Raw genomic sequence first — 23375 nt, forward strand, 5'->3', positions numbered from 1 at the left:
AGTCATGCTACATGGCAGTGAAACATGGGCTGTGACTGCTGAGGACATGCGTAAGCTCACAAGAAATGAAGCCAGTATGATCTGATGGATGTGTAATGTCAGTGTGCATACTCGACAGAATGTAAGTTGGACCTAAGAAGCATCAGATGTGGTGTGCAAGAGAGATGCATGCTCTGGTATGGTCATGTGGCAAGAATGGACGACGACAGCTGTGTGAAAAAGTGCCACACCCTAGCGGTTGAGGGAATCTGTGGAAGAGGTAGACCCAGGAAGAGCTGGGATGAAGTGGTGAAGCATGACCTTCGAACTTTAGGCCTCACCAAGGTAATGACTAGTGACCGAGACCTTTGGAAATATGCCATGCATGAGAAGACCCAGCAAGCCAAATGAAACCATAATCTCATGACCTATGCCAGGGGCGTAACCAGCCCACTTATGCGTACCTTTTCCTAAAACTCTGCTTGCGAAGACCTGTTGAGGCAAGCGAAATCAAATCAATCAAAAGCAAAATCAAAATCAAATTCGATGACTGGTGTCCATGCTAGCAGGGTGCAAAGAGCACCATACGAGTGTGATCGTTGACAGAGCAGCTAACCGGCTTCTGTGTCAGTGACACTTAAAGGGCACCATTTGAGCGTGATCGTTACCAGCGTCGCCTTACTGGCACTTGTGCCCGTGCTAGTAGGGTGCCAAGAGCACCATCCGAGCGTGATCATTGCTAGAGCAGCCAACTGGCTTCTGTGCCAGTGACACGTAAAAGGGCACCATTTGAGTGTGATCATTACCAAAGTCACCTTACTGGCATCTGTGCCGGGGGGCATGTGTAAAAGGATTTGAGCGAGCTCGTTGCCAGTACCGCCTGACTGGCCCCCATGCCGGTGGCATGTAAAAAGCACCCACTATACTCTCGGAGTGGTTGGCATTAGGAATGGCATCCAGCTGTAGAGACTCTGCCAAATCAAGATTGGAGCCTAGTGCAGCCATCTGGTTTGCCAGCCCTCAGTTAAAATCGTCCAACCCATGCTAGCATGGAAAGCGGACGTTAAACGATGATGATGATGATGATTTATTGTTTACATGCTGAAAAAACCCATTGTATTGTCCCATTTTTGATTTTATGTTGCTGCATGTCATTTAATGTTGTTTTATATAAGCCCTTATGACTAATAATATAATTAATAATCATCATCATCACCATCACCATCATCATTGTCATCATCATCATCATTTTTATTATCATTATTATTATTATTATTATTATTATTATCATTATTATTATTATTATTGTTATTCTGACAGACTCTCGGATAGTTCTTAGTTACTGGTTATTCTTTACTTGAAAGCAACCAATAACAAATCACTAAAGGTTTCAAGTGGTGCCTTCTCTTGTGACATTATTATTATTATTCAGTACTTTTATTTTTATATCGTGCTTCACTACCGAGCACAGCTCTGTGTGCTTGGGTATGTGCTGTGATTTGTTGTGATGCTCTGATGGTTATTGTATTGAAAGTGTTCTGCGTAGGATGTAGTGCAATTTTCTGTATGTTATATGTGTTTGTAAGTCCTGGTGTTTTTGTTATGTATTTGTCTGAATATTTTTTTATCATGCCTAATGCACCCACTATGATAGGAATTGTTTCTGTTTTCAGATTCCACATTCTGGTTACCTCTATTTCCAGGTCTTTGTATTTTGAAAGTGTCTCCATTTCTTTTAGAGACACGTTGTCATCTGCTGGTATTGATACATCAATTAGAAAGCATTATTTTTCTTCATGATCTCTGACAACTATATCTGGTCTGTTGGCCTTAATTTCTCTATCTGTGTGTATTGGAATATCCCAGAGTATGGTTGCTTTCTCGTTTTCTGTGACTTTTTCTGGTGTGTGCCTATACCATCTTTTTTCTGTTGTTATTCCATAATGTTGGCATAGCTTCCAATGTATGTAGGTTCCAACTCTGTCATGTCTGTGAATATATTCCTTTTTAGCCAAGACTAGGCAACCAGAGATAATATGATTTATTGTTTCTTGTCCATCTCCACATATTCTGCAGTTACTTGTAATATTTCTTTTCATTACATGTTTTTGGTAATTTCTGGTGGGGAGGCTTTGGTCTTGTGCTGCAATTAAAAATCCCTCTGTTTCTGCTTTGAGTCCTGAGCTTCTCAACCACTGCTGGGATTTTTCTTTGTCTATTTCTTTTGCGTTTAGTTTAGTCCAATATTTACCATCGTTTTATCATGGTTCTTTGCTGTTCTATTTTTAGTATGGATTTCATTTGTTTTATAGCTTTTGTTGTTTCTTCATCATCATCATCATCATCATCATCATCATCTTCTTCTTCTTCTTCTTCTTCTTCTTCTTCTTCTTCTTCTTCTTCTTCATATTTGTTAGGTGGTATGATTTCTTGTTTGTATTTGTCAGCTTCCTTAAATACTGAGAACAGTTTTTTGTTTTGCTTGTGTTTTGCCACTATTTGTATCAGTTTTCCTTGCTTCAGGAGAAGGTATTTTTGCAGTCCTATGGTGGTTATTTTATAACAGTTTTCCAGCTTTATAAGGCCTCTACCACCTTCTATACGTTGTATATATAGCCTTTCTATGTCAGATTTTGGGTGAGCATCCTAGATCCTGTCATTATTTTTCTTGTTTTCCTATCTATTTTGGTTAGTTTATTTAGCGTCCAGTTAAGGATATTGTAGCTGTAACTTATAACTGGGACAGCTAAAGTGTTAATAGCTATTATCTTGTTTTTAGCATTGAGCTCTGTTTTTAGTATTGATCTAACTCGTCTATAATATTCTTTTTTTAGTTTCTCTTTCATTTGTGTGTGTTGTGTCTTATCTAGTTCATGGATTCCTAAATATTTGTAAGTTTGGCTTTGGTCTCATTCTCTTATTTCGTTGGCTTTATCTTCTGTGATGTTGCTACTCTTAACTAGTTTTCCTCTTTTCAGGGTTATTTTGGTGCATTTTTCTGATCCAAATTTCATATCTATTTCTTTGGTAAATCCATGAATTGTCTTTAGTAGTGTTTCCAGCTGTTTGTCATTTGTAGCGTATAGTTTTAGGTCATCCATATATAAAAGGTGGCTGATCGTTTTGCTGTAGCATTTATATCAGATAGAGGTGACAGTGCCAAACAGAAAAGAAGTCGAGAGAGCGTGTCTCCCTGGAATATTCCTCTTCTAATGGGGATGGCTCTGGTTTTCAAGAGTCCTTCTTTTGTTTGGAGCTGTAGCACTGTCTGCCATTTATTCATAGAGTATTCTATGTATTTTATAATTGTTGGTGCTACTTTGTTAAAGGCTAGTGTTTCGAGGATCCATGTGTGGGGGATGCTATCAAACGCCTTTCTGTAGTCGATCCAGGCCATACTGAGGCCTTTCTTCTTTCTGTAGCTGTCTTCAGTTATGGCTTTATTGATCATTAGTTGATCTTTACAGCCATATGAGCAGTTGCGGCATCCTTTCTGCTTTTCTGGAAACAAGTTGTTTTCGTCCAGGTGCTTGTTCAATCTTTGTGATATTACTGCAGTAAATGCTTTGTACATGGTAGGGAGACAGGTTATAGGCCTGCAGTTTTCTGGTTTTGCTGTCTCATTGGATTTGGGAATTAAGATGGCTTTCCCCTTCATGAGCCATTCAGGCATTTTCTCTGGTTCTGCCAGTATGTTGTTAAAGTTTTCAGTCAGCTTTTTGTGCATTCCAGTCAGATATTTCAACCAGAAGTTGGGATCTTGTCATGCCCAGGTGCCTTCCAGTTGCTTAGTCTTTGCAGTGCCTGGGTGACCTCTTCAGTTGTTATGGGAGTCCAACATTGCTCAGATGTTAAGTTTGTTGTTTTAATACTCCTTTTTTTTGGTTGTTCATTCGCCGACCATATGTCTTTCCAGAATTCTTCCACTTTTTCTGCCGTAGGTGTTGCAGTGATGTCTATTTTATTTTTGCCAAGTTCTTGGTAGAACTTTTTTGGGGTTGGAGTTGAACTGCTTGTTTTGTTCAAAGAAACGTTGGCGTTTCTCATACCGGCGGATCCTTTGTGCTTTGGCAAGGATATCTTGCTTCAGCTTTTCTTTTATCTCAGGTAAATCTTTTTCTGTGATGTTGTATTTGCACAGTATTTTTGTTTTCTTTTTGTTGCTCAGTAGCGTTGATTGTCTACTGATTTCATTAGGAATCGACAGATCTTTTCTCATTTTTTGTATTTTTGGGGGGATGTTATTTATCCTCAGGGTTTGTTTGGATGGTGGTACTCCTGTTTGGATGGGTTTGAGTGAGTATCCAGCTTCTTTTGTGGCTGAAGTGGCTGCTGCATATACTAAGTCATTTAGCTCAGTGATATTGCTATTTGTTTCAGTGGCTACCAGTTCCGTGATGGCTAGATTTATGCGATTTATAATTGATGTTGTTTTTTTGTCTATTTTGATTTTTAGGAGGTATGGTTGGTTGTCCATTTTGAGCTCTGTGGTTTTCAGTTCTTTGATTATTCTACTTTTTATATTATCATAATCATTAGGCTCCCCTTCGTTATTTCCAGGTTTTAGATTTGTGTTGCTTTCTTTCTCATCCGTATGTTTGTCTGTTGTGTTTTGGCTTGCTGCTTGTCGTGCATAATTATGCATCCTTACAGTCTGGGTTTGTTGTTTTTTTTTTACATCGTTTTTGTTGGAAATGTTATGTTTGTCTTCGTGCTTTACTATTTCAGTGTTTATATTATTTGGCATTGTTGTGTGGCTTCTATTTACATTTTCCTGATGTATTTTTTCTTTTAAATGTTCTATCATTATTATTATTATTATTATTATTTCAACAATCTTATAGTTATTGTGTAATTGCCCTCCACTGCTAAGTACATGCCGGATATGTGCTTTCTTTTGTTTTAGTTATGTTCCTTTTGCTGTATTGAAATTGATTGACACAATGTATGTATGGTGTGCAGCAGCAGCAGCAGCAGTAGTAGTAGTTGTGTTATTTTCTGAATAATGTACTTATTTGTAAGTCTTGGGGTTTTGGTTATGTATCTGTCTGCCTGTTGTTTTTTTTTTCATTCCCAATGGATCAGTTATCATCATAATTGTTCCTGCTTCCAGTCTCCATATTTGGGTTCAGTTCTAAATTCCTGTAATCAAATCCAGCTGAGACTAACTTTGCTTTTCATCCTTGTAAAGTATTATTATTGTGCTTTGATTTCTCATGCATTTGAGGGATTCCAGGAAATGGTTGAGAGGTTTTCTGCAGCAGTTTATGCTTTTTTGGACTGACTATCAGTATCAATAAGATTGGAGTTCTATTCCAACCAAGGCCTGAGGCAGGACATACTCAAGAATCAGATGCAATGATAAACAACATGTCACTCAAATGGGTCGGGTCATTTAAACATCTTGGAAGTACAGTGATCTTGAAGAGTACACTCGACAAAAAATCAATGTTAGAATATCTAATGCTACAAGTGCTTTAGGAAAACTTACATTGTTTGTGGGATGAACACATTGTCACAGATTAACTCTGATTAAGCAAACACACCATCAAATATTCTAGTCACGTCTATATATTCTTTCATATACCCAAGACAACATTATTTGATGTGCTCTTTTTAAAATTGTAATATTTAAGTGAGATTTGAGATCTGACTGCTATTTCTAGTAAGTTGAACAACCATGCAGACGTTCCTTCATTGACTCAAATGATTTGACGGTGGTCATGTTGATAAGGGTGATGATCATGATGACTTTTTATATGCACAATTCATAAGTGTTACAAGGATTTGTTTATTGTCCTGTACAGAAGATTTTGTCTTACTGCCTGTCAGAACTTGAGACATCCATTCGATCATAGGAACAGAACGATGATGAGAATAGTGCTCAGACTTATAACTTAGATTATTAAGTCACTGCCTCAGTGTAACGTTTCTATGGAAAGACAACCTAGTCTGAGACTTAGTCAACTTGAGAGTCACTGAATAATTTGTCATGTAGAGTGAACTTTTTTTAATTTCACTTCCACAGATCATAATAATGAGCTCTTTCCAACCATGACACCAAGGTAGACTTAGTGATTTGTTTAAGTCTCTTGTCAGCTCTCTATACAGCATAGCATTGATGTGATTGAACAGTCAATCCTCTTGTTGACCTGGCCTTCATTACTAAAGTAATAACGAGCCAACAAGGGAACTTCTATGTGATTGCATAATCTGCTGGAAATAACAACCAAAACCTCCCTCAAATCCTACGTTAGTGTCTTTAATTAAATCATCTCTAATCCCAGATACACTGTGACAGATAAAAAGAACCAAAAAATGGGATGGTCATAAGTTTTTTGTTCTGTAGTGTAATCTGTAATGCAAGTAATAAAAACATATTAAATACTAAAATACAAAGAAAGGAAGAGAGAAAAAGAAGACTACTTACATTGAACATTTAATGTAACCCTTGTCACATATGGATTTTGTAAAGCTTCATTTATAGCATGGCATTCTAGTAGTTTTCCAGAATGTTCTGTTTTAGGTATTAACATTATATTGCCTTTTGTATCAACTCGTTTGTTTGGTTTAGTAAACATTTCAGTTGAATATAATTTCCGATTCATCAACTTTCCTGCCAGGTACCACGTAATTTTAGCTCCTGGTTTCCCATTTTTCACAAGACATGTAATATTGGTAGGTTTTCCTAATATAACTGCGGCAATTGGTGCTTCTAAAATCTGTGGTGGGTCAGGTGGAACTAAAATTATTAAAGAGAAAAACAACTTCATATATTTACATTTCACAACAATATTCTCTCTCTTACATCATACTTCAGACACACTTGCATTTCATTATATTGTATATTTTACACTATATTCCTTACAGCACACAGGTACACTCATGTAAGGTTTGCTACAATGAACAGGAAAAATTACACTCAGTGCATAATTAATTATAAAGCTATATTGCGACTCTTTACTTGTATAAGAGTAGTGTTGTTTAATATATGTTATCATATTTTGTCCCTGAGATGTTTGTGGTAGCTTATTAGGAGGCTTTATTTGGATAATCTCTGCTTGTGGAACTTCATTTCAGTTTTGGGGTTTACGAATTTTCTGTGTCTGTTATGTACTTTTTATTTTTAGAATGAGTTGTGGGTCTTGGCTTGGTATTATGTTTTAGTTTACATTCTATGTTGTTACTATTTGTTGGAAGTAGAATGACCAGCTGAGAATGAACCTTACAACTATTTCTCCATCTATCCTGCTAATATGGTACACTTCTCGGACAATTGGATTATACAACTTGCATTGCTAATAATCACGTTATGTTAATGAAATACATGTAGGATGGTGTAACTGAATATCTTATAAAGAACTTCATGTTTTGTTTTAGACATATTGTGCATATGAGTGTAGATCTGAGTATCCATTGAATAGTGGACTAAGTTTATTAAATGACAAAAATCAGAATCTCAGAGTCGTGTGTGTAAGTGTTCCATACTTGTGTCATTTAACACACACACTCGTATTGCTTAATGACCACCTTCCATGCTGGCAAGAGCGGAATGGTTTGACAGGAGTTGGCCAGGCAGAAGACTACTCCAGACTTCTGTGTCTGTATTGGCATGGTTATTATGGGTGGGTGCCCTTCCTAACATCAACCACCCCGAGATATATATATATATGTATGTATGTATGTATGTATGTATGTATGTATGTATGTATGTATGCAAAGGTACATGAAGCCCAGTTACAACTACAGCCGGCTATTACCAGTAAAGGTCTTAGTTGCCAATTTTGCACAAGACATTGTAGATCTTTAGCTGGGCTAAAACGTCACATTCGATCACAGCACCAGTAACAGTTAAGCTTCGTGCAATAGCCATACTCGATAACGAGGGGGCAGCCATAATGTAATGTATGTATGTATGCATGTATGCATATATGTATGTATAGGTATATGTGTGTGTATATATGTATATATATATGTGTGTATATATATATATATATATATATATATATATGTGCATATATGTTTATATGAATGTTTATAAGAATTCCGGGTAGAAGTAGGGGTTCACCAAGGATCAGTCCTCAGCCCCCTCTTATTCATCATAGTCCTCCAGGCAATAACAAAGTAATTCAAGACAGGCTGCCCTTGGGAGCTCCTCTATGCTCTAATAGCTGAGTCACTACTAGAACTAGAGATGAAGTTTCAAGTGTGGAAGCAAGGTCTAGAATCAAAGGGCCTTAGAGTCAATCATGCAAAAACCCAAGTCCTAGCAAGTAGGAAGGTGGACAAATCAGAAACCCCTTCAGGTTGATGGTCCTACTCGATCTGTAGAAAAGGCAAACTCCATAAGATGTACTCAGTGTTAGCTATGGACACATAAGAGGTGCAGCAATATCAGAAGAAGGGTAACTGAAAAGGTAGTTTTTTGAGTGTGGCAGATGCACAGGGGCAATAAACACTGAAGATGTACAAAAACAGATTCCATCACATACCAGGGAGAGAAACTAGAAGTACTTGATAGCTTCCTCTACCTAGGTGACCAAGTCTGTATTGGAGGTATCTGAGAGTGTTGCCACTAGAATAAGAATAGCCTGGGCAAAGTTCAGAAAGCTCCTACCTCTGCTTGCAACAAAGGGTCACTCGCTCAGAGTGAAAGGTAGACTGTATGATGCATGTGTGGGAACAGCCATGCTACATGTCAGTGAAACATGGGCCATAACTGTTGAGGACATGTGTTGGCTTGCAAGAATTGAAGCTAGTATGCTCCGCTGGATGCATAATGTCAGTGTGCATACATGACAGGGTGTAAGTCCCCTGAGAGAAATGTTGGACGTAAGAAGTATCAGATGTGGTGTGCAAGAGAGACGACTGCAATGGTATGGTCATGTGCTGTATATGGATGAGGAGAGCTGTGTGAAGATGTGGCACACCTTAGCAGTGGAGGAAACCTGTAGAAGAGGGAGACCCCGAAAGACATGGGATGAGATGGTAAAGCATGACCCTGGAACGCTGGGTCACACAGAGGCAATGACAAGAGACCAAGACCTTTGAAGATATGCTGTGCTTGAGAAGACCTGGCAAGTAAAGTGAGATCAGAGCCATTGCTGATACCAGTGATGCATAACCAGTCCATTTTAAAGTACCATTGAGTCATCGAGTGATATGCAGCACTTGAGAAGACCTACCGAGTCGAGCAAAATCAAAATCGAGATGAAAATGGAAATCGTAGTTGTAACCAATGCCAGTGCCATGTGACTGGTACCCGTGTTGGTGGCACATAAAAAGCACTATTTAATGATGAGTCGATGCCTGTGCTACCTGACTGGCTCCCATGCTGGTGGCATGTAAAAAGCACCCACTACACTTTCGGAGTGATTGGCATTAGGAAGGGCATCCAGCTGTAGAAACCTTGCCAGATCAGATTGGAGTCTGGTACAGCCTACTGGCCTGCCAGTCCTCAGTCAAACCGTCCAACCCATGCCAGCATGGAAAATGGATACATAAAAAAATCATCAGAGAAGATATACATCCAAAATAATATTGTATTAAGCTATAGTTGTATAAATATATAAAGTATGATTATTTAAAAGGTTTAAAAGTTTAAAATATCTTACTATCGTTTCGTGAATGTATTACCCTTAGAAATGGAATGACTTGCTCCCTGATATGCTGTTTGTCCTCTGCTCGGGAAGAAGCCACCTTACACAGCTTCTGCAACCATAATAACTGGATGTTGCAACAACTAATGAATTGCTCAAACATGTGATAAACCTTGATTTTGAAAAGGCTCTTGTTAAAGTTAATCATAGAATGATGCCACAAGTTACAAGGACTCAGCATAGTTGGAAAACTGGAGGAGTGGTTACAGATTTCTTAAAAGATAGAAGCCAGGCTGTGGCAGCCAATGGGGTCCTCTCCAAGGAGACAATAATAGCAAGTGGAGTACCTCAGGGAACTGGCTTAGGGCTGCTGCTGTTTATCGTGGCTCTCTCAGATATGCCATCAGTTACACAAACATCCACACTTTCTAGCTATGCTGACAATACAAAACTAGCACAAGCAGTCAAGAAACCTTTCAATGTTAATCTTCAACAGAAAGATCTTGATGCCATATATAAATGGGTTGAAGGAAACAGCATGCAATTTTATGCAGGAAAATTTCAAGCCCTCCACTATCAGTCAGCTTGTGCTAATATGCTGCAACAAAGATCACTTTGGAACAAAAGGAGTGGCAATCCTCCAGTCAAATACAGTGCATGATCTGGGATTGATATGAAACAAGAATGTCTTGTTTCAAGATGGTGGCAATGTGCAGATGAATGGCCAGATGGATTCTGAGAACTTTCAGGAAACTATGCTGGTTCTATGGAAGATATTTGCCTTCCAAATTAATAGCACAACTTGAGGCAGTTCAATGATGTTACACCAGGAAGATTGCATCAATGGAACAGCTAAGCTCCTGGGAGAGATCGATATTAAAGCATTCATGAGTTTTTAAAAACTATTTGTTTGTATCAATATATTGCTTGTTTATTACCAAGAAGAATTACATCAATTTTGTAAGGATAAACTCTTTTGCTCTTTCAGCAGTTTCAGCTTGAGAGTTGCAGGCATGCTCAGGTGCCACCATTAGTTTTGCTACGCTTTCATTACTTGAAAACCTCCTCTACTATGTGGCATTTGGTGAATGAGGGAGTTTGATGTTGCTGCCTTTGTTTGTGTTTCCTGCCTTGAGGTAGGTTTATCTGGAACTCCCTGGAAATCTTGACAATATGCAGTGGTACCCAGTACTTTTGTTTTTGTGAGTAGAAACTTAACTTTTTCAGCCTTTCTCAAACTAAGAGCTGAAGAATGTAAAATTACAGGTTCTAGATAACTGGTTGTCAACCACTTTGCCAAACCTCTCATGATTATCATACCTAGAGTCAGAAGAAGCTTATTAATTTAATAACAACTCATTAACCTTTTTGATAAAAACCTGCCTGAGGCTGCATCTGGTTCTATGATGCTATGCTTTCTATCTTAAAGCTCATTCATTATGTTTTTACCTCAAACAAAATAAATATGCTATGAAAATTGAAAAGATATCCTTTGCAATAAAGATTTCCAAATACTCCAATTAGTTTTGAAATGATTGGTGTCTGCAACTGTTTAACGCTTTTTATTTGACTTTAGTTCAAAGCTGGGAAATATCACAAAAACGTGTCTCTGTGAAAGCAGTTCTACTAACCACTGACAATGCTGCCGGAACCCTTGCTTGTCTCTGCTATTTTTCTTTCATCTACATAAATACTTATATAACCACTTCCAACACCTTTTATATAAAAAGTCATTTAAACATTATTTTATATTCATTTTGGAAATATTTAAAAGTTGAAGGTTAGCTCTTTGGAAATCAAACATTTATAAAGCTACAGAAAAAAAAGGGAACCTTTTTGAACTTTGAGATAGTCTCCACTCATGTTAGAAAATTAAAGGGAAGAATTCAAAAAATAGAACTAACATAAAACTGTGAGTTTAACAGTGTTGCTTCTGATGCCTTCAGCTTCTTCTGTTTGTCCAACCTGACATTGATACAAGCCATCATCTTCTAATTTAGCAGATACAATTCGTAGATGGAACTCGTCTGTAAGAGGAAAAAAATACAAAGTGAGATTGAAAATTCTTTCAATATTTAAACATTAAAATAAATATTTATAATTTTTAAAACTAATATTTTGACCTGATGTTGCAATATGTATAACGTGGGACAAGGCAGAGTTACTCCCTACTTAACCCATCAGCCTTGCTACGCTGCTCTTCTCTTTTCCACACTAACCCCTGATTTTACTCTCTCCTGTGCCCTCTTTCCTGTCTCTTTTATTATTCTGCTTTACCAACATCCTAACACCGTGTTATTTTCTCCATTACCATTCTTCTATAATAATAAATTTGTTCTTCCCACCATACATTAATTTCACTGCAAATTATAATGCAGCCCCACCGGTTCTGGTGGCATGACAAATATGCACCCAATACACTCTGTAAGGGGGTTGGCAAATCAAGCAGCGACAATGCAGTGTTGAGAGGTCTTTAGTTTTTTGAGGGAAAGGCTTTTAGATAGGGTTGGCACCATCATAAAATGCCTCCAGTACACACTGTAAAATGCTTGGTGTTAGGAATGTCATTCATCCCTGAGAATGATGACAAAACTTAGACATTGGAGTAAAATGTGGTCGTTGACCACTTGGACCCTGTTAAAATATTCATCTGACATAAAGAGAACAAAAAGATACTGATAACAAGGATTTTCATGAGATACTCATACATTTCCTAAAATGAACTGCAAGCATTCTTTTGTGCTCTCCAATATGTATAGTTTTCAGGATTAATAGCAGATCTCAGTTCATTGCTTACAATATTCCTACTACTTAAACTTGGATTACACAACCCAGAAAATAGTGAAAGAATATGTCTGAGAGGAAAATGGCTACAGACTGTGTAAATCAGTGTCAACTTCTAGAAAATGCAGCATGTAACATTATACATAATTGAATATGTAAAAGTAACAAGACTCACTGTGAAAGAAGTTGGGGTAAAACATTCCAGCTTAAAAAGAGGACATGTGGTTAAAAACTGAAGCATTATTTTGATTCTGTTAAGAAAAACAGTTTGAAGAGAACTAAACTATTCACTCATTTAGATATAAACAACTTTATAAGAGCAGTGTCTAGTGAAGACTGAAGTTATAGTTTGACAATAAGCAAATCAAGTTAACTAGAACAAAAATTTTGAAGCAATGGAAACTAATAAACATAAAAAATTATGTCTGCATAGAGTAAATTTCAGAGACAGTTAGTCTCACACATATTCATGCTAGCAAGGACACACACACACATGCATCAATACATACATATATATATATATGTGTGTGTGTGTGAGTGTGTGTATGAATGGCTTCTTTTAGTTTCCATTGATCAAATCCCAAGCATGGCTGCTGTCCAATGACTGAAACAAGTAAAAGAATACACACACACTTTACTAATACTTGTTTTCTAGCTATATATGTTCATCATCATCATCATGATGATGATGTTGTCAATAAAAAAAGAGTTAGCAGTATATTTACCTCTTGCTGGATTTCCAACCATTGAATATCTTTCATAACTTGGTAAATTTCGGTCTACGCCTAAAATAAATTTATTTTTTGTCCATTGTAATTTTCCTACTCTATTTTTAACTTGACATTTTAAAGTAGCTGTTGATCCTTCTATCACTGATTGGTTGACTGGAATTTGGACAAATTCTTGTGGTTGAATGGCTGAAATAGAAATATACATAGATTTTATATATAGAGATATATATATATACTCATATGTGTGTGTGTGTGTGTGTGTGTGTGCAAGTATGTATACAATATGTATAATTAAAACCTGAATTATGTTGCAATATAAGAGTTGTGTTAGTAGTGAGCAGAGTGCAGTAATTTGCTTGTCCTATTAAATGCAGACGGGAATACAACATCTGAACTGAAATGCTTTGTACAAGTGACCAGAGGAGGATTGACTGCCCTTGTTAGTGAAGTCACAGATCAATACAGTGGACAAGAAAATCAATTGCATGAAATCTGTAGATTCAGGTACATAATCCTGTTTAATTTACAAATGCAAACATGTCTGTCTGTCTGTTTGTGTAAACACACTCACACGCGCACACGCACACACGCACACACACACACACACACACACACACCCTGGATGTTCATTTGTTTATGTATTTAAAACAAAAATACCCTCTTTGTCACTCGAGTCTCAAGTTGAGCCAAAAATCATAGCACCCTTAATGGTAACTATCTTGCTGAAGCAATGAACAGACTCATCCCTTCTTTAGTGCATTGTTCTTCTGATGAGGCGAGGGCGCCTGTCTTACTGAAAGGATTACTTCAGAATGGGGCAAAGCAAGTAACAAGGGAATAAAACTTGCAAAAAAGTTTTAATTAAAACTTCTCTTAATTACTTACATGCATAGGCATGGCTGTGTGGGAAGAAGCTTGCTTCTCAGTCACATGGGTACTGAAAGAAGCCTGTTGTATATATATGTATATGTTTGCGTGTTTGTGCCCCTCCACCAGTGATTGACAACTGATGTTGGTGTGTTTATGTCCCTGTAACTTAGTGGTTTGGCAAACAGACTAACATAATAAGTACAGCATGGCTACAGTCAAATGACTGAAATAAATAAAAGAATAAGCTATCTACTGACATTCTGTATTCTTGGTGAGGGACATTTTTCTTGGAGAATTGAAGTGCAGAGCAAGAGAAAGAAGTTTAGAAACAGTGCTTTAGTTCAACCAGCAGATGAAATAGAAAAAGAGAGGTGGGGATAGTATGTGTGTGTGTCATTGATTAGAAGACAAATTTATTCATTTCACTGTCACACAATCTGTTCTAAATAACAGTGGCTCTCAGCAGGTTGTCCCTTAGAAACCTCCAGTTGTCTTCTACCCCATGTGAAGCTATATCCACTTCTACTTCATCAAAGGCTTCAAGTAATATGTCCCTAAGTCTCTGTCGCAGGATCTTTAAGCTTCCAGATCCTTCTTCTCCATGTTGGTCGTCTTCTGGTCGTCCTCTTAGTCCTGATCCTAAAGTCACTAACTACCAGTTTATGTTGTGGGGTACATTCTTTGCTTGGGAAGGTTTTGGCATTTATAAGCAGCCATCTTTCCCTTTTTCTGGCAAGGATGTAGTCGATTTGGCTAGTATGTCGGCCCGATCGGTAGGTGACGAGGTGGCTGGTAGGTTTTCTGAAGTTAGTGTTGCAAACCATAAGATCATTTGCATCGCAGAACTCCAGCAGCTTGGTTCCCTCCTTGTTGCAGGAACCATAACCATAGCCTCCATGTACGCCATGGAAGCCCCCAGCATGTCGTCCAACATGCCCATTGAAGTCACCAGCCACAAAGAGAAGGTCCCTGTCGTTTGTCAATGAGGTAGTCTGCAGTAGGGTGTCATAGAATCGGTCTTTCTGTCCATCAGGTAGCCCTGGCTGAGGGGCATAGGCTGATATAATGGTTGTTAATCCATGATGAAGCACTAATCTAATCTTAAGTATTGTTGCATACTCTGACTACCTCAATTACCTTATCTACCCAATTTTCAGCGATAATTATACCCATGCCCCTGACCCCGTCAGTGTTCCCAGCCCAGAAAATCTTGTACCTATATATATATAGCTGAAATTTATAGAAAAACAAAAGATGAAGACAGGTGTATGAACAACAAGCAAGTGTATTAGTTTGATGCTTGGGAAAAAGGAAAAAGTCTTTTAGGTTTCGAGCCTACACTCTTCAACAGAAAGGAATAAGAAAAAATAAAGAGAGAGAGAATGAAAACAACTGGTAGATTTCAACTGTCAAACATGGTGAATATATCATTCATTTTCCATGCCATATATATATATATATATATATATATGTTGTCAGTGATTCATATACCTAAACAAGAAGCACACTCTAAAAGTCTTTTGTTTTTCTGTAAATTTCAACTATATATATATATTTCTCTACTACCCACAAGGAGCTAAACATAGAGGGGACAAACAAGGACAGACAAAGGGATTAAGTCGATTACACCGACCCCAGTGCGAAACTGGTACTTTATTTATCGACCCCGAGAAGATGAAAGGCAAAGTTGACCTCGGCGGAGTTTGAACTCAAAACGTAACAACAGACGAAATACCGCTAAGCATTATATATATACAGTGAGAGAGAGAGAGAGAGAGAGAGAGAGAGAGAGAGAGAGAGAGAGAAAGAAATATAAGATCCAAAGATCGAGGTGTAGGGAAAAGGTGAGCTTCAAGCAATCTATTGAAAATACAAAAAAGCAACTTTCAGGAACAATAGTGATTTATTGGAGCAGAAGGTTATGGATTTTTTTCTTTATCAAAGTATGATAAACTGAAAAAAATTATTTTATATTTCATGGTAGATGCCCCAGCATGGCCACAGTCAAATGACTGAAACAAGTAAAAGAGAGAAAAGGAGTAGGCAGCCAGGAGTGCCAGTCATGCAAATAAAAATATGAGTTAAGGAATAGAGGGGATAAAGTCTGGGCAACATATGTTTCATAGCAAGCAGAACTTTGGAAGTGGTAAATATCCAAGTGAGGTGTACACTGCAGAGTACTTTCAGGCCAAAGAGTATCTTAATTAATCAAGATACCCTTGGTCCGATGAGTAACCTGTGGTATACACCTCACTTGGATATTTGCCACTTCTGAGGTTCTGCTTCCTACGAAACATATGTTGCCCAGGTTTTATTTACTCCATTCCATAACTCATATATATATGACTGGCCTCCGTGCCAGTGGCACGTAAAGAGCACCATCCGTTCGTGGCTGTTGCCAGCCTCGCCTGGCCCCCGTGCCGGTGGCACGTAAAAAGCACCATCCGTCCATGGCCATTTGCCAGCTCTGTCTGGCACCTGTGCGAGTGGCACGTAAAATGCACCCACTACACTCACGGAGTGGTTGGCGTTAGGAAGGGCATCCAGCCGTAGAAACACTGCCAGATCAGACTGGGCCTGATGCAGCCTTCTGGCTTCACAGACCCCAGTTGAACCGTCCAACCCATGCTAGCATGGAAAGCAGACGCTAAATGATGATGATGATGATGATATATATATATATATATATATATATATATATATATATATATGTAAAAGTAAAAAAATATACAAACTGGGACAAGAACGTGAAACATTTAGAAGATGACACAAAAATCATGGACGGGACTTTCGAAGTCATCAGTCAAGAACCGGATCATCTTCGCAATTTCGGCTGATTAATATATATATATATATATACATATATATATATATACATATATATATATATATATACATATATATACATATATATATATATATATATATATATACATATATATATATATATATATATATATATATATATATATATATATATATATATATATATATATATATATATATACAGGGTGCAATGGATAAATTGTTGCCATTTTATGTTTATAATTTCAAGCGTTTGCATTGTTTGTCTTTGATTTTGTCAACTGCACCGTATAGCAGGGTTAGTTGAGCACCATGACGCAATTCACTCAGCCAGAAATTTGGAAACGACATGCTGTACTGCTTGGCATTTATGCCAGAAGATCCAATATGAACTTTTCAGGGTGCTTGGGTGTTAGTCAATATGAGGACATGTACCAAGAAGAGTGATAAAAATCAAACATCCAGTCAACAGCTGAGTGAGAGACTAACAAAACTCCTTGTAACACCAATAATGAACTGAAGGCAAGGATGATGGCAGCATTCACCAACTTAAACAAGGAGACCAACCAGAAGAGTTGTAGGAGATTCTGAAGTGGTCTGGAGGCTGTGGTTGAAACCAATGGCAATTTTATTGAATAAATTTACTCTTTAGTATTTCAAGATGTTTTTATGTAATTTTGGTAAATATCATATCTATAAAAGTCATGATGCGTGCGTGCGTGTGTGTGTGTGTACGTGATTGTAATTTATGCACATCAACAAATTAGCACACATGTCACTCAAATTTTAGGAGGACATTCGTCAACACGCTATCTGGGTTTTGCCAACTTATTTTTCTCCCCAAGGCACCTGCAGTTAGCGGTAAAATTCTATTTTCAGCCATAGCTTTTAGCCATAAGAAATATCAGCCATAGCTTTTTGACAGCGTCTAACAAAAAAAAATAAGATAAAGAAAAGTGGAAGAGAGTTTCACGGCATCTCAACAAAAAAAGGGAAAGACAAAGTGAGAGATAGAGAGAGAGAGAGAGAGAGAGAGAGAGTAAGCGATGGCGTTTATAAAAAATAAAATGTAAAATGTTTTGTTTTTTCTTAAACACAAGATATAATGTTCAAATTCAGGATGTTTTTGAAAGACACTATATTTTATAATCATAGTATATATACTTTCTCACACAACAATTACAATATATTTATTTAAAATCATTTATTTATTTTAAATCGTTCATCTTCCTCCCCTCTCTCTCTCACACACATTACTTTGGGTGCGAAAGAGTTTTGTTTTTATTTTACGCCGAGTAAAAAAGTGTTTTGTCGATATTACTTAGTTTGGTTTGAAATAAAGAACTCGAGTAGCTTAATAATCATAACTTAATCCCGGGCAAGGCCGGGTTATACTGCTAGTATCTGTTAAAATGAGATGTCAGTGTTATTTTTATTTTTGTGTAATTTAGATGACAGTTTATTCACCCTGTATGTATGTATGTGTGTGTGTGTGTGTATATATATATATATATATATATATATATATATATATATATATATATATATATATATATATATATACATAATATATCTAATATATATATAAAATATTTTATAATTACATACATAATTATAGCAAATGATAGACTTTATGCCTCACTGTGCACTGCAAGAAATAGATGTTAAAGCCCCTATTACCACCTTCAGATCTCCAAGAATAACGCACTGTATTGTAGGTTAGCAAAAGAAAAATAATGAATCAACAGGGTTCATCTAACTGCATACAAGATTGTGTTTCAAGCTTAAAGTAAAAATATTTTACCCACTGCTCTCATTAGTGACAGTATTCTATAGCATAAATTTATGAGTGTCTCAAAATATGCATGTAAACAGTGACATCACATGACCAATATCCATCCACACTCGTAAAAATACACTGCCAAGTAGAATTCACAACTTGTATGCAATTAATCGAACCTTGTTGATTCGTTATTTTTCTTTTGCCTACCTACAATATAGTGTGTTATTCTCGGAGATTTTAAGTTGGTAATAGGGGATTTAGCATCTATTTCTTGCAGTGCTTGGTGAGGCATAAAGCCAATCCTTTGCTATAATTATGTATATAATTATAAAATATTTTGTAAAATTTACCTATGAGGTTTTTATTTCTGCACTGACGACATGGTAAAATCATTATTGGTTTTATCTTTTTATTATAATATAATATATATATATATATATATATATATATATATATATATATATATATATATATATGTATATATATAAAATGTTTTGTTTTTTCTTAAACTCAAGATATAGTGTTCAAATTCAGGATGTTTTTGAAAGACACTATATTTTATAATCATATTATGTATACTTTCTCACACAACAATTACAATAGGTTGGTATCATTAGGAGCAATCACAAGAAATAGCTATGAAATCTCTCTCATATCACACCTCACAATTAAAAAGGAAGATTTTCTTGACCAAGGTTAGCTTTTAGCCAAACAACAATAAGTAACTGACCCAATGGTGATTTGAACATTTTCATTGAATGATCTTCACTTTCCAGCTTTTATTCACCAAATCTGTTTTCTTTTTTTCTTCTTTCTCAAACCTCAAAGATTTCCATTCTGTTGGGGCACAACTGGATACCCCTCCTGTCTTACCGCTAACCATTCCACTAGGAAGCAGAAGTAGACTCTGCTTAATGTTCAGACTAGCAAACTTAGGAGCACAACACTGAAACATTTCTAAAGCATCAATTCAGGATCAGCAACCTTGCATTCCAACATCGCAACTCTGGTGCTTGTGTTTAAATAATTTGTTGCTTCACTTTTGACTTCATTTCAAATACTCAATTAACAACATCAATACTAATTTTAACCAATTAAAATTTAGCTGTCATCATCCCTTTATCATACAACAACTGATCCCATTTACTGTGAGCCTGTGTTTTCCTCCTTGCACTTCAAATATTAACTGAAGCTTTATTGTTAGCTGCATTCTTTTAAAACTCTCTGAACCAACAACACCAGTCTTATGGTCATCCTTTACATGTTTTATATTTGAGGGGATTACCCTGAACTATGAGCGCTACCATTTTCAGGACATAAATAAATTTAAATAAAATCAAGATGTTCAGGATAAGTGATGTAGATTTATGTGCATAGTTTGATTGCCCCTATATTTTTAATGAAATCAATGCAATCATTATCCCATAATGCAGTAACTCAATATAGCACTCCCACCAGTTGTCTTTAGAATGAGTATTGCCCAAATCATAAAACAAGGTTTGAGATACTTATCAATGAAAATAGAGTGTCTTTAGCTAAAACTGCTGATAAAATGTTTTGTGCTTGTTTAACACTGTGTTGTCACAAAATGAGCAGACCAGTGATTCAAAGCCCTTTCAGCTATTTTTCTCTCTTTCCAGACATAAATGTCTTAAAATTTGTATCATCCTATATGTTATGCCTTCCTTTAAAACTCCTGGCTGTGTTTTGAAGGAGGCTTTTGCTGCTAGTTCTATCGGGTTGAGTGACCATGTAGAAACTCCTTCATTGGCTAAATGACTTAAAATGGTTGCTTCTGTGTTAATAGTTTCCTTGAGAAGAGCTCACCATGGTTGTTCAGAGCACACACGCACAATTTAGAATTTCTGTTGATGAAATATATATATATATATATACATGCAAAAGAAGCAGAAGAATCAGACACAAGGCCCGAAATTTTGGGGAAGGGGGCCAGTCGATTAGATCAACCTTCAGTACGCAACTGGTACTTAATTTATCGACCCTGAAAGGATGAAATGCAAAGTTGATCTTGGCAGAATTTGAACTCAGAATGTAAAGACAGACGAAATACCACTAAGCATTTCACCCTTGCTGCTAATGTTTCTGCCAGCTCTCCACCTGTAGATATTTTATTCATGTCTGTCATGTTGGAACTAAATGAGTCAGCTCATCTGAAATGAACCAACCTATGGCATGAAAATATTGGTTCTTTAAAATATTCTGATATTTCAACTGAGCTATTTAACCTTATTGGTATTGAGGTATGTTATCCTAATATTTAAGACTTTTACCTGTTTATAACGTGTTGAGAAATCGTCGATTTAAATGTAAGTCAAGCAAAAGCTTTCTTGTTTAACACCATGTCACTTTGAGGTTAAGTTCACATCTAATCATAAACATTCTAGCCATGACCATCTAGTTTTTTTTCGATTAGCACACAGCACTCAATACAATCTTATTCAAAGTATCCTTGTTGTTATTTTGCCCCTGATTATTTACAATACAGCATACTTATAATTAAGGATATTTCAAACATGACCAACCTTTTGTATCCTTGGAATTACACTGTCTAATGTGTCCTTCTTTTTTAAGAGAGTTGAATATATGAGAGAGATTTGATTGCTATCTTTCATTCTACATCTTAATCTTCTTGTACGCAGTTAATCTCTCAGCTTATCTCTTCCCTGACATTCATAGACCTTAACATCTGCTTGAGCACATTCTCTGTATTTCTCTCCAGTCTTTGCATATCCTTTGCATTCAGTGCCCACTTCTCACCACCAGCTGGTATTGCATTTTATGTAGCAGCAGTGTACACTCCATCTTCTGTGTGTGTGTAAATTCATTTATTTCTCTCTCTTTTTCCACACAAGTATAAGTTAGACAAATACATAGAGATTGTCTTTATAGCTGGATGGCCTTCCTGCTGCTAACACCTGTATTTGAAGGCTATGGCACAATCTGTTGGCCGAGAATGCCAACAAACACCACCATCAGTAGCATCACTAGGGGGCAGGGGTCTAGATGCAATAATTTTTAATTATTTTTGACAACCAAGTAAGCTTCAGGTTTGTGGTTCAGTTCTTATTGGAAATTAAGGTATTTAATTGAAAATTGTTTTATTTCTTCTGTTTTCTTTATTAAGACACTCCCACACATGAAAAATATTAAAAGCTGCTGATCAATAGTGGTTTTAATTGAAATTTCTCTCTAATCTGTAAGCAATAATTGCAGAACATAAACTCAAGCCTTTTGTTTCCCATTTATCCCTTTGCATTTACACAGGTGGCATAGTTTCCTTCTTCATGCAACTATCTTTTTTTTTTTTATCTAAATGAATTTTCCACAAGAAACCACTCACTCATGAAGATGGAGCTGAAACTTTTTTTTTGGTTTTTTATTGATTTAGGCAAACTGAAGCTGTTGGCTTGTTGCTCAGGGACACAAGGACAGTTAAAAAATCAAAAGACTTCCACTTGTTTCAGCCCAATATCTTCTCATTCTTTAAGATGTAAAGCCAGTAATTTTGGGGTGTGGGTAAGTGGATTACATTGATACCAGTGCTGAACTGGTACTTAATTTATCAATCCCCAAAAACATGAAAAGCAAAGTGAATCATGGCAGAATTTGAAACCAGAACATGAAGATGGCTGGAATGTTGCTAAGCATTCTGACCCGTGAGGTAATGAGTCTGCCAGCCTGCTGCCTTCATTATCCATTTACATCTTAGCATCACAAACACTACACTCGCTGTCACTTTTTGTAATTAATTCTAATACACTTACAGATAGTACTTAATCATCAATTAACTCTGTGTATCTGTCTGCCTGTCACCTCTCAACTTGCTCTGCTAAATTCCAATTTCTCCATCAAATTAACTTTGCTTACCAATTCTCTCACTGTCCTCTTCACCTCCAGCAAGAGTCAACCTCTTTATTACTGACTTTCTAGAAAAGCTGCAGAATCTTCAAATCCTGCCCTACTATCACTGTAGTCTTAGATATACATTAAAGATGGATGGTCATGGCTGAAACTCCTATGATCTCCGGTTTTCTCAACAACCGAGGTTAACTAGCACAAATCTTACCTTCAATATTCTGCCTTTACCATAACCATAACAACAACAACAATAATAATGTTGATTGGTATTGTTATTGCTGTTTAGCCCTTGGTCGATCCTGATCAAACAGGCTTATGATCAGATATGCTTCAGTCATGACCATCATGTCTTCTTTTCGAGATATAATATTTTGGACTACATTGTCCAATGTGTTGTTCCTTTCTAAGAGAGAAGAGTGCAGTTTAAGACTTGGCTGCTATTTCTAAAGGATTTAACAATGGAAATAAACTTGTTCGTTGGCTGAAAAGATGGTGTTGCTTATTCAGTGTCTCGGATGTTTTAAAAAAAGTATTTGAATCTAACTTACCTTTGGCTGTAATGAAACCTGCAGACAGTAAACCAAGATAGAAATGAATCCATAACATTTTCTCCATCAAGTAAAAATTTTGTAAATATCCAAAAATACAACTCATTTCTGAAACAAACAAAAAAAGTGATTCTTCAGAAGAGAGAAACTTAATTGGGAAATTCGGTAAGATGGCAGCCAATAAGGATTATATGAGACATGGTTAGTGCTAGTTGGAAATTATTATGGTTGGAAACTATATTAAGATATATTTCTTCAACTTATAATTGCAATTAATTATTGCATAATTTCCCTTGCTTGCAAACTTGATGCATTTCTCTAAGAATAGTAATTCTTGAAAGATATGAAGAACTGAAAGTGTGACAAATATTTTTGGCAATAAAGGAAACATTAATTC

General features: G+C 36.6%; 1 protein-coding gene across 3 annotated transcripts in view; it reads right to left on the reverse strand.

Annotated features, from left to right (window-relative positions):
• The window catches only part of LOC115212029 (irregular chiasm C-roughest protein), a 275233-nt gene that overhangs the window by 185457 nt on the left and 66401 nt on the right, over positions 1–23375 (reverse strand). For all 3 annotated transcript variants that reach the window (XR_004999319.1, XM_029780828.2, XM_029780829.2), the window contains exons 3-6: positions 22979–23086; positions 13088–13279; positions 11483–11605; positions 6410–6721 (exon numbers count right to left, since the gene is read on the reverse strand). Coding sequence is in view for 2 of the 3 variants with exons in the window: in XM_029780828.2 (XP_029636688.1) it covers positions 6410–6721; positions 11483–11605; positions 13088–13279; positions 22979–23084 (733 nt within the window). In the remaining variant the exon portion in view is untranslated. The remainder of the gene's footprint in view (positions 1–6409; positions 6722–11482; positions 11606–13087; positions 13280–22978; positions 23087–23375) is intronic.

This window comes from Octopus sinensis, linkage group LG5 (genome assembly GCF_006345805.1).
Source record: "Octopus sinensis linkage group LG5, ASM634580v1, whole genome shotgun sequence".
Taxonomy (NCBI): Eukaryota; Metazoa; Mollusca; class Cephalopoda; order Octopoda; family Octopodidae; genus Octopus; species Octopus sinensis.